The sequence below is a fragment of the Mercenaria mercenaria genome, chromosome 1 (genome assembly GCF_021730395.1).
Source record: "Mercenaria mercenaria strain notata chromosome 1, MADL_Memer_1, whole genome shotgun sequence".
Taxonomy (NCBI): domain Eukaryota; kingdom Metazoa; phylum Mollusca; class Bivalvia; order Venerida; family Veneridae; genus Mercenaria; species Mercenaria mercenaria.
Window position 1 is genome coordinate 98,425,887 of NC_069361.1, and position 13,007 is coordinate 98,438,893.

At 33.9% G+C, this 13,007-nt stretch overlaps 1 protein-coding gene across 1 annotated transcript in view; it reads right to left on the bottom strand.

Moving 5' to 3' along the window:
* LOC123529266 (calcineurin subunit B type 1) overlaps nt 1-13,007 on the bottom strand; it is a 47,882-nt gene that overhangs the window by 29,965 nt on the left and 4,910 nt on the right. Inside the window, exons 2-3 of the mRNA XM_045309525.2 lie at nt 10,014-10,053; nt 7,846-8,022 (exon numbers count right to left, since the gene is read on the bottom strand). Coding sequence (XP_045165460.1) covers nt 7,846-8,022; nt 10,014-10,053 — 217 coding nt within the window. The remainder of the gene's footprint in view (nt 1-7,845; nt 8,023-10,013; nt 10,054-13,007) is intronic.

Sequence of the window (13,007 nt, forward strand, 5' to 3'; positions counted from 1 at the left end):
ACAAAACCCTGTAAATATAGCTGTATGTTTCTGTCAAAACATGAAAACATGTAACTTGACAACTTCTGTCCTGTAATTTTTTCTTCTTACATCCACAAAATGAGGACAAATTAAAGAAACAGTTTATTAAATAAATTCATTTATTGCATAAAAATTATGACATATTTTACAAGTGAAACATGACTTTTGCTCCAAAGGAGCTTAAATAAATCCAAACTCTGGTAAAGAAGAGTTACAACTGAAAGTGCATTTTTACATTATTGGCAAGACATGTAGAAAACAAGATAATATATCATGCTCATGTACATGGGAATTTCTAGAATTATGATATTCCAACACAATATACAGATAAGATGCTGCATGTTTTGATGTGCTGTGCCAGTTTCTGACAGGAGATAAACACTGCACTGTCAATTATACTGCTGTAAGTTAGGAAAGTCTTACAACCTTCCAGTGAATCAGTGGCTAGCAGGAATTAATACAAGCCCAAAATGTTTACACTTAAAACGAAATGAAATAAGCATCAGTTTTCTCACGAACTGCAAAAACATGAATATCTAAAAAGTACAAGGTTTTGGAATATAAAAAAATCATTCTGACATTACAAGTTATCATTACTATGATTTTGGATATTTTATTTCACTTCTGTCTGCTGTACATTTCTGAAAACATGTTCAGGTTACTATAAATCCTGTAATATGTTGGATACATAACTTTCCATATATTTTGTTCCACACTTTCATCCTATTAATTTTTTTTTATTGATTTAATAATACCTTAAGGTGTTACAGTTTTGCATAATTAGTCATCTAGCATATATATTTCTCTCTGAAGTCTGAGGAAATCATGAGAAAATGAGACTACTTTGTGGAACAGTATCAGATCTGAAATCAATAAAGGTTAGAATATATAACAGAGAAGTTTGTATTGAGCTCATGATATAAACAAGCTAGGTTCAACAGTCACTGAATCATTTACAGCAATTTCACCACGAAGGACCATAACAGGAATGGGGTCGAGTGTGGGGACTGTTAATGTCAATATAGGACAATTTAGGGCAATTATACCAGGAAGCACAATAACAGAAATTGAGGGAACTGATATCATTAATATAAGGTCATTTAGGGCAATTATTCCATAGAAATTTGGAGAACTGATACACCGTCCATATAGGGCATTTACTGCAATTATGCAAGGAAACACTAGAATAGGAATTGGGAGAACTGATAAATATACTGTCCATATAGGGCATTTATGCAAAGAAGCACTATCATAGGAATTGGGAGAAAAGTTACTGTTACTATCAATATAGGGCATTTAGAACAAGTATACCAGGATTCCTGGTAACAGGAACTAGGGGAAATGATACTGTCAATATAAGGCCATTTAGGGCAATTTTAACAGGAAGCCTGATAACAGGAATTGGGAGAACTGATATTATCAATAAAGGGCCATTATGGGAAATCATTCCAGGAAGAACTTACAGGTAAATTGGGGAACTGATATTGTCAATTTAGGGCCATTTAGAACAATTACACCAAAAAGCACTGTGACAGGAATTGGGAAACTGTTTCTGTCAATAAAGGGCATTTCAGGGCAATTTTAGGAATTAAGGGAACTGATATTGTCAATATAGTGTCATTTAGGGCAATTTTACCAGTGAGCACTATAACAGGAAAGTTGGAGAACTGATAAATATTGTCAATATAGGGCCATTTATAGAAATTATACCAGGACGCACTATAACAGGAAAGTTGGGGAACTGATACTGCAATGTAGGGCCAATTAGGGCAATTATACTAAAAGCACTATAACAGAAAAATTGGGGAACTGATACTGATAACATAGTGCCATTTAGGGCAATTATACCAAGCACTATTACAGAAATTGGGTGAATTGATATAATCAATATAGTGTCATTTAGTGCAATTATACAAGGGAGAACTACAAAAGAAAAATCTGAGAATTGATACTGTCAATATAATGCCAATTAGTGCAATCATACCAGGAAGTTCTATAATAGAAATAGAGGGAACTGATATTGTCTATATAGTGCCGTTTAAGGCAATTATTTAACATTATAATTACATTATTTAACATAAGCAAATGGTACTAGCTTTTATTGACAAACTAAAGCTGTTAGTCAAAGATGAGCTCTTAAAATGCAGAGTATCATCACCACTTCTGTAGTGATATCAAACCTATGCTAAAGTGCCCTATGCTCTGTCAGCTAAATAGTCCCAATGCTTTGTCTTTGTATAGCCTAGATAATGCTATGCCATTTTGCTGATGCTATGACAGTTGTGATATGCTGTGATGCATATGTTACCACTGAACTAGGCCTAAATTAAACAAGGAGCTGCGTTCAATAAACGCTTGATGCCCCCAGTGGCATCCTTGTCGATAGATTTTGCACCTAAGTCCAAAACGAGGTCTTGGTCAAACTGAGGTTAGGTGATGTTTGAAGATGAGGAATGGTCACAGTTTACATCTGTATTAGTATCAATTCATTCTTGTAAGGGGTATTGATGCTAGTTGAAACGGTCCCATTTAGTTAACCTCGTACGGATGGATGGACGGACGGACAGGACAATCACTATATGCCTCCCGCATCAGTACATGCTGGGGGCAAAAAAATTGTTTGTTTGACCTTTACCGACCCAGTATTTTTACACTGGGTAGGTAGGTAGGTAGGTAAATAATTTTATTATATTTTAGGTTTTTTAATTTTTGCTGTCTCAGTAATAAAGACATTTAGTCTATTTATTACCTATTGCTTGTAGATAATCTCTGTAGATGCTCTGTCAAATGTATGCTTGTAATATATAAACCCCAAGCCCTATTCATGCACACACAATATGGGCACAGACTTAATTTGCACATAAGGGAAAGTTCACCAAGTCTTTGAGTATCTTTCATGTCTATACTTTTTCTTTATATATATCAAAAGTGTTTTCATGATTCTTTTCACTACAACTGCTCTTAAATTGCCCAAAAAGTACAAAACAATTGGGTCGAGAAAATACGTGATATTTGGCGTCTAAACATACTATCGAATTAAAGTTTATTTTCAACAAGTTTTTGATGCTTCATTCGACAGATAAGAACTTTTTATGCATTTTAGAAGTTTTTTACAACGCTTATGGCAGTATGCCATTGTTCTAGCCAAAGAAGTATAAAATAAATTTATTTTTATAACTCTCTGTTCTGGCCAATTTTTATAGCCCTTTGTTCTGGCATAACAAAATTAAGATATTAAAAATATCTACCCTGTAATATTTCAACACATTTCCGTTCTTGTCAAATTCTTGATATTCGAAAAACTGAGATTTTCTCACTTCGAACACTTGCATTTCAGAACGATTTCTGACTGAAGATATTTTGAAATCGTCAACAATCAAGCAAGTTTGTAATATATTTTCACAGGTAATTAAATTAGCAGTAATTATACCATTTTTACAATTTCACGAATATTAAACCTCGCGAACGTACTCAAAATTTCAACTTCATGAAATTTTGACCCAGCGAAAACATGTGCTTTTACAATATGAAAGACACACATCAGTTTACTTGCGGCAATGTTTAGCGCATGTGAAAATGATGTTTTTATAAGCGGAATAATGAAAACAATGTTGGAAGTCGCCACATGTTATATTTTGTAGCAAAAAATCCACAGCTGATGTACCAATTCTATCCTTGCCTGGAAAAAAAGTCTTTCTGACAGACCAAGACAGCTTAACAGGACATCTGCGAATATTTCCAAGAATTCTGAAATCATGGCCACAGACCGATTTTCACAAATTCCAATGAAACACTGCCATAGTAAGCAGAAATCATTGGTAAAATTAACTTTGGTCATAGAAAGTAAGTTAGAAATTGTCATTTTATAAATAATGCCAGCTTTCATTACCTTTCTTTCATTTTTTTCACATAATTTTGCAACCTTGATTTTTGAAAGATTTTGGTCATTTATTGATAAACGAACCTATGCAATAAATATTTTAAGTTGAAATGAAAGCGTCAGAATGCAAATATATGTCTGATCTGGCAACAGAAGGTTAAACTAGGGCTGGTGAATACAAGAGGATCTGAAGTGGCAGATGCTTATAAATAATGGAAGGACAATAATTCTTTTAATCAAAGATTTTTAAAATGTTTGTATGCTTTTATACTTCCATTTTGAAATGCACCAGAAGTGTCAAATGAGTCATTAAAACTAAACATTCTTGCAGGTTGGGGAGCCCCCATATCCCTCTAGCAGGTTGGGTAGCCCTTATGCCTTTAAATTTTCTGACTACAACCCTGAACAACTTTGTGATAACCACATGCTGGTTAATATGCTAAAGAACGAACAAATTTAGATTGAATGTCATGCAGGAAAAACAGGATATCTAACAAAAACATATAAATCTGTTAAAACCATTATCACATGCAGTATCTGTGGATTTTAAACATTCTTACAGTACGTTTTCGTAAACATCGATGTTTGTAAACATTAAAGATTGCGTTTTTTAACCATAACTCAAGGTTCCATATTTTAGTGTCTCTTGTATAAGAAAAACGTGAGTTCAAGCTAAAAGCCTAAAACAAAACATAATCAAAATGCCGAAAGGTCATTTTGTTAGTAGAGAAATTTTAGTTTGAAAACGTGTAAACACATATGACCTATTAATCGAACTGTACAACATATAGTATTTGATATAAATCTGGATATCTTAAGACACTGAGCCGAGAAAGAGAGATACAACTTTTACACTGTTTTTATTTCTTTTTCTGCAGTAAAATCCCTGTGACCTTGTTTTTTGAAAGCTCTAGCTTTAATACTTTATCAGAGTCCAGAGCATTTTTAGTCCCCAGGTAACTGTGACCTTGACTTTTGACCTACTACCTCAAAAAATAACAGGGATCCTCTTGAAATGGTGCTTAGTCATCCTGTATTTTTCCGATTCTGAGTAATTCAAGGCCTGTAAGTTTAGAGACACTTGAAAGATCCAGCTTGTTATAAAACTTGGCAGTGGTATCATGCCCATAAATACTGTGACTAAATCTGGTGACTACTAAATTAAGATGGAGGAGTTGTATGGCCGCTGCAGGCGATCACATAATTCAAACTGTTTCACAGGTGTGTAAAAAGGAAAACAAGAGGGCCATGATGGCCCTATATCGCTCACCTGTTATCATTGCACTTGAGGACAAGATGATCCTCAGAAAAAATAGCTAAGTCCAAAGGACAGGAACAACTAAGGGAAGAAATTTAACCAAAAAGAAAAAAAAAATTCTTACAAGGTACAGATATGTCAAAACAAGAGCACCGCCTTGCGGGTGCTGATGCTCATCTGATTTTTTTTGTGTAATAGAAATATTGTCCTACCCATGATTTTCTAAGTCCAAAAAGGGCCATCATTCTTGCAAAAAGCAGGACAGAGTTATGTTTCTTGATGTACAGTGTCCACTTATGATGGTGAAAAACTGTTGCAAGTTTTAAAGCAATAGCTTTGATAGTTTATGAGAAAAGTTGACATAAACATAATACTCAACCGAGAAAATGATTTTCTAAGTCCAAAAGGGGCAATAATTATTGCAAAAAGCAGGATGGAGTTATGTTGCTTGCTGTACAGGGTCAGCTTATGATGCTGAACAAGTGTTGCAAGTTTCAAAGCAATAGCTTTGATAGTTTAAGAGAAAAAGTTGACCTAAACATAAAACTTAACCAAGAAATCTGATATTTTCTAAGTCCAAAGGGGGCCATAAATCTTGCAAAAAGCAGGACGGAGTTATGTTTCTAGCTGTACAGGGTCAACTTATGATGGTGAACAAGTATTGCAAGTTTTAAAGCAATAGCTTTGATAGTTTAGGATAAAAGCTGACCTAAACATAAAACTTAACCAAGAAAACTGATTTTCTAAGTCCAAAAGGAGCAATAAATCTTGCAAAAAGCAAGATGGAGTTATGTTTCTTGATGTACAGGGTCTGCTTATGATGATGAACAAGTATTCCAAGTTTCAAAGCAATAGCTTTGATAGTTTAGGAGAAAAGTTGACCTAAACATAAAACTTAACCAAGAAATCTGATATTTTCTAAGTACAAAAGGGGCCATAAATCTTGCAAAAAGCAAGATGGAGTTATGTTTCTTGCTATACAGGGTCAGCTTATGATGGTGAACAAGTATTCCAAGTTTCAAAGCAATAGCTTTGATAGTTTAGGAGAAAAGCTGACCTAAACATAAAACTTAACCAGGCAACGCCGACGCCGACGCCGACGCCGACAACCACTCAAGTGATGACAATAACTCATCATTTTTTTTCAAAAAATCAGATGAGCTAAAAAAAGAAAAAAAAAAAAAAAAAAAAAAAAAATCCCTACCTACCTACTCACACTAAAAATTCTGGGTCGCGTTACTGCAAACAAACAATTTTTTTTTAGGATGGCCTGATACTGGAATTTACTGGCTCCTCCACATGCAATTGGCTCATTATTTTTTAATTTGTAAAGTAAAATCTGCTGTTTGGGAAGTTTCTTGAAGCCTTGTAATAACTTAAATAGCATAAACAAAAGACTTTTTTATGTTAGTACTGCCAAGAAGGTATTCAATGAAAACAAAACAATATAGCTGCTCTTTACATATTCCTACAGCAGTAATTTGCTTAAGTTCAGAAAACATTTAAAACAAAAGTTAACAGTTTAATCAAATTATTGAAAAGTTAAAATTTATCCTACATGTTACAAAAAAATGTTAAAGTATTTTATTGAAAACCTGTAATACAGGTTCAAATTGATACACCGTCACAGTGCTACATTTAGCACTTTCAAACAAAAAGTGGAAATACCAAGGTCAGAGTTTACACACTTACACGTCAAACAGAACAGTATCCTGTATTATCCATATCTGACATATGACAGATACAAACTTTACTTTTTTCATTTAAGTTTCACTACTTCTAACTAATCTTCCCTTTCACATTGTCACTGTGTGTGACCTACATACCTTTACCACTTTCAGGGTGACAAACCCACGTGACTTTTGACTTTTCGGTACTGTACACACTAAAAAAATTGATCGATTCAGGAAAAATTTTTGCTTATAATTTCCATGTTACTTGACAGATCTTTATAAAACAAAAAGCATCAAAGACAGCAAAATGGGTGTTTTCCATGCCACAAAATGCCTGCCAAAACTCTCGATACTTTTCAGACACTTCACCCAAATGTTGTTTTTTTCACAGACCAAAATTTGTACATAACAAACACACTGAAATTTGGGCAAAGTGTTTGGAGACAGTATTGATTTAGAGTGGCTGACATTTTGTACCCAGAAAAATACTCGTAATTCCGTCTTCAATGCTTTTTATTTTATTAAAATCCATCAAGTTACATGGAAATTACAAATAAATATGTTACTTAAATCAATCGATTTCCCCCATGTGTACAATATCAAGACACGTGGGTTAGCCACCCTGACTTTGCAATTCAATATATATACTTACAATCAAAAGTGATACCTAGGTATTTTTTTCTATTATTCTTCAACTAAATTACTGATTTCCCTGAAATATCTGACTTATTATAATAGATAAAATACTTTGACAACAGGAAATATCAATGCAACTATGAACTATCACTTAAAATATGTTTCAAAATGAAATGTATGCTAATATTTCCACCTGATTAAGTAAAACACTGCACTAAATAAAGTATTATCAATTTAGTTCTAAGATTTTTAATGAGAAACACAATAGGGCAACATTTTTTCTCAGTGCCATCTCTCAATATACCAAATTTGTATTCAAAGACTAGCTATTTGAAAACCCAGCTCAGTTTTCTTAAACCAAAACCAAAATCAATTACCTTTAAAATCTACTTCTCCGTTACCATCTGTATCAAAAATGTCTATAACTCTTTGAACAAGTGGATTCTGTTGTAATTCTGGAAGTGACATAAATTCTTCAACACTTAAAGCTCCGGAATTATCTAAATCCAACTTTCGGAATCTCTTTCCAAGTCTTTTAATTTCATCAGCATCAACTGTAAAATGCGGAACATAAACTTATAATAACAACCAAACTTCTTGTAACGCTTGAACAAACAGTTTCATCCTCAAATACTGGAGACCAAAATCCACCAAGTTTCAAAACTAGCCGAGATAGCTTGCTTTTAACTTACTGTAAAAACTTGTGTATAATGCATATATATTTTGGCATCCTATGCTAAATCCTAAAATCAAGGTTGCTTTTTAAACACAGGTTAGACAATTTTCTAATTTGCCATTTCTGTAAAGTGAAACTACTCCCACTAAGTGTCTTGGCTAAAATATAAAACTGCTGTTAAGTTTCGTAATAGAAAAGAGTGGCATATATTTTTCACGTTTTATTTTAATATTTCAAAGGAAGAAACATATAACACATAATTATTGATATTATTTAATAATCAATTATTATTTTTAACTGAGATGGAACTGTGCACAATAAATCTGACACTAAGTGACACAGCACGTCTTCCCACTTATTGCCAATAATTACTGGCCACTTGAACTTGATTGATCAACAGTAAAACTGTTAGGCATTCAGGATGTGGGGGTACTTATAAATGTGGACCATCGCACTCTGTAAATCATCTATCATTACCTATCTATATTCCAATTTTTAGTCAATAACTTGAATATTTTTAAAGTTGTGCTCTGGACACAAAATACAAAGAGCAGATCTATTGTACATTTGAACTCAATTTATGACCTTGACCTTTGACCAGCTATACGTTGTCTCATGTCACCTACTTACATGCCAAGTTTCAAGTCGATTATTAAGTTATGCTTTATGCACAAAATATGACAGACAAAATTTGACCTTGCTGTGACCTTCACCTTTGGCCTACTAGATGGTGATGAGATTCATGCACTCTACCCATAACCACATCGCCATCCACCTAAGCCAAGATCAAAGCAAATACAGTGAATGGTTTTTATGCTCCACATATGAAAAAAGACTGGCAGATTTGACCTTTGAACTTAATCTGACCCTATTCTTGCACCCTACATAATATCTTAAGGTCAGCTTTCTAAGTCAATACCTTGATTGGTTATTAACTTGTGCTCTGGACATGAAATAGAAAAGAGACATTAGAAACTACCGGTAAACTACTTAAAATGCTCTTTGTGAAATAGAGAACCCAACCATGTGTAAATGATGTCAAAAAGACAGTAAAATAGCTGCATCTATTCCAACATAATCCATTTTCTTAAATTTCAAATTGCCATATATTTTTCAAAGTGGTCTGATTAAGCATTATGAAAGGCTTAGAGATGACCTTCTGACATTATAGTGACATATAAAATAAACTTACTGTCAGGCATTCCTTGCCGTTAAAGGTTCTGTAAGGCTTTTAATATAACGTAATAAAATACGCAGCTCGCCAGAGAATATGCATAACTAACTGGTTAGAAAAACTGTCAATGCTACACATGAACTTATAGTCAGAGCCATAAAGGAAGGTAATCAAAACAATGGATGCAATAATACTTTCCACTCTCTTAATCAACTATTCATACAGGTGACATATGTATGAGGAAACAATTGAAACTGGAAATTAACATGAAAATTAAATATATTTTATGTTCAAACACAAAATATTGCAGCCACATTTGAACCACAGGCATAATGGCCCTTTAAACACTTGTGAATGGATTGACAAAACTAAAATCTAAAACAAAGAAAAATCCATATCAAACTGAAATCAATACATAACATGTTAATCCTTTTTCGATAAATTAATTAAACATTTCAGCTTAGTTTGTGGCATTAACTTAAGAGCCTACCTGCCCACTTTTCACAGTCTGTCATAACCTATATGCCAAGTTTTAAATAAATCTGAATGGTTATTAAGTTTTGTTCCAGACACAAAATTTGACAGGCGGATGGGCTGACAGACAGACGGGCGGACAGACAGACCCATGCACTTTCAAATAATATGTCTCACTTTTTACAAACCAAGCTTATAAAAATATATCAATCAATACTTACAATTGGAACATAGTTCCATAGGAAGAGAGTTTTCATTCCCCTGAAAATAGAAGAACAGGATTTCTTACTTTGAAAAATGTTCAAGAAATTAACAGAAAAAAGTTATGTTTGAAACAACTGTTTTTAAAAACTTCTGTCAAACCAGAATCAGGGTTTTTTCTAGCTATTTTGGGAACATAGCCTATACCCCCAAAATTGGGAATTTTGACGTGTAAATGTTCCAAATTGGGAAATATTTAGTCCCATAGGATATAGTAAGGATGTGTTTAAGCATTTTCTTTTACACTTGTTTCACAGTGTACAACCTCTTTAACATACTTCCATTACAATATTGTCTATAATTTGGTCAATGTCAGCATGCCCACTCATTTTTAAAGTTGAGGGTACATGTACCCCCTGCTTTTGCAAAATAGGGGTACACTTCAAAATTTGGGGGTACACTACATGGCAGATCTGAAAATTTTCTATTTAACTACTGAAATTTGTATATTACATGTTTTTTTGTTTGTTTTTTGTTGTTGTTTTTTTTTCATACAGAACTCTCGTGGGTGGGGTATAACAGATGAGATAATTTTAGAAAATGTAAAATGTTTTTCCAAAGTTAAGATAGGAAATTCTGAATCAAAGACCCCTCCCTATATTATACTAAATATAAATAAGTTTTCAGCAAGGTTCATGTATTCCCAATTTCGTGAATGGAACACGATTCGTCCGAAATAACATACAGTCAACTGAAGACTGGTAAAATTCGTCCATCAATAATAAATGCCCAAACTATTACAGATATGCAACGTGTATCAAAATTGCAGTTAAATATCGAAAAATAAAATACTGTTAACCTTTTGCTGAGTTTATTAGAGCTAAAATGCCTTTTTGCGTTTCGTATCCATTCTTTTTTTGCACACGACCCGTGTGACGTCCGACTAAAACATTTACCAAACCCCTCTATACAGCTGACAATTACGCTGAGAATTCGGTGACCAATGGAAACGAAATTATAACGTTCGTGGACCGGATCTGCGTTTTAGACCATACCAAACAATTGGCAAGTGCGCGATGAAATAAACAGCGATTTTGCAGCTGAACTGGAGTTCCGAATCTCTGCGTGCATGTACCCCCAACAAGTGATTTTTATGCGTGCATTTGATATTTTGTACGTGATTCACGTACTGCAGTGCGTGAATGGGCATGCTGAATGTTTGTGCAATTTTGATGAAATTTTTTTCAGAATGTAGATTGGGAATTTTTGCACTCATTTTGGGAAAAATACATACTTTTTGGCATTGGGAATATAGCCGGGTAACGGCTATAAAAACGTATGACTCATCTGACCTAATTCTAACCCCTGATAAGTTAGTGGTCTCGAGAGTGCTAACTAGCTTTTCCTTTGATTTGACCTGGTGACCTAATTTTTGACCCCACATGACCCGGATTCCAACTTGACCTAAAGATCATCAAGATTAACATTCTGACAAGTTTCATGAAGATACAGTCATAAATGTGACTTCTAGAATGTTAACAAGCTTTTCCTTTGATTTGACCTGTGACCTAGTTTTTGACCCCACATGACCCAGATTCGAACTTGACCTAGAGGTCATGCAGACAAACATTCTGATCAATTCTCATGAGTTTTAAACTTAAAATTAGGTCTCTAGAGTGTTAACTAGCTTTTCCTTTGATTTGACCTGGTAACCTAGTTTTTGACCCCGCATGACCCAGATTTGAACTTGACCTAGAGATCATCATGGTTAACATTCTGACCAAGTTTCATGAAGATATAGTCATAAATGTGGCCTCTAAGAGTATTAACAAGCTTTTCCTTTGATTTGACCTGGTGACCCTAGTTTTTGACCCCAGATGACCCAATGTCAAACTCGTCCAAGATTTTATTTAGCATAACATTCTGACCAAGTTTCATTAAGATTGGGCCAAAATTGTGACCTCTAGAATGTTAGCAGTCAAACTGACGGACGACGGACACAGGGCGATCACAAAAGCTCACCTTGAGCGCTCCTATACTATATGCTACTATAATTTGCTGAAATTTCAAGACAGTCATCAATGAATGATTACTTAATTTCTCTATCAAAACTGCAAAGCAGTTTCTGACATTCAGATAAAAATAGCTACCTAAATGTTAAAATATATAGAGTTTCAATCCAGTATCTGCACTAGTTTTGGAGCAGCTTGCATGCAAATCTTTAACCAGAAGTTTTAAGTTCAAAAGGGGACATAATTTGACCAAAATGCATGTCAGAGTTATGGGACTGGATGCTATCAACTAGTTTTATAACCCCGAAAACACATGTGAAGTTTCAATTTAATATCTGCATTTGTTCCGCAGATAGTAACTTGCACGCAAAACTTAACCAGAATTTTCTAAGTCCAAAAGAGGGCATAATTTGCTCAAAATACATGTCAGAGTTATAAGACTTGATCAAGTGAGGTTGGTATTTGACCTAGAAAAAGAAAAAATAAGTTTCAAACTATATGCCTTTAAATGATAGCCATATGTACTTGCATGCAAAACTTTAGATCTAGTGCTTTAAGTTTTGTTCTTTCTGAAAATAATTCTGTCATTAAAAAGTCATTCTTTTATAATGGTATCAAGAACTGGAATACTTTACCAGATAGTATTAAGTCTGTTAAGAACATTGTTCAATACAAAAGAGCAGTTTATCAGGGAAACTGAAAACATTTATATGTATTACTGCAGGAGTTACTTTGATCTACCATTAAGTCTGTGATAGTAGTTTGTGTGCATTGTCTTTTAGTGAAGAGCATTCTTTTACACAATTCCTTTTTCAACCTAAGTCTTGACATTTTATCAAAGTTCTAAGTTTCCGGTAGAGCTTTCCGCAAAATATCTTGCGGAAGGTTTTACAACTTCACGGTGGGCTAAAAAGCGACAGCTAAATACCAACAATGGACAAAGAAACCTATTTTACATATCCATTGAACAATGAACATAAATTTACATATTGTCTTACTGAA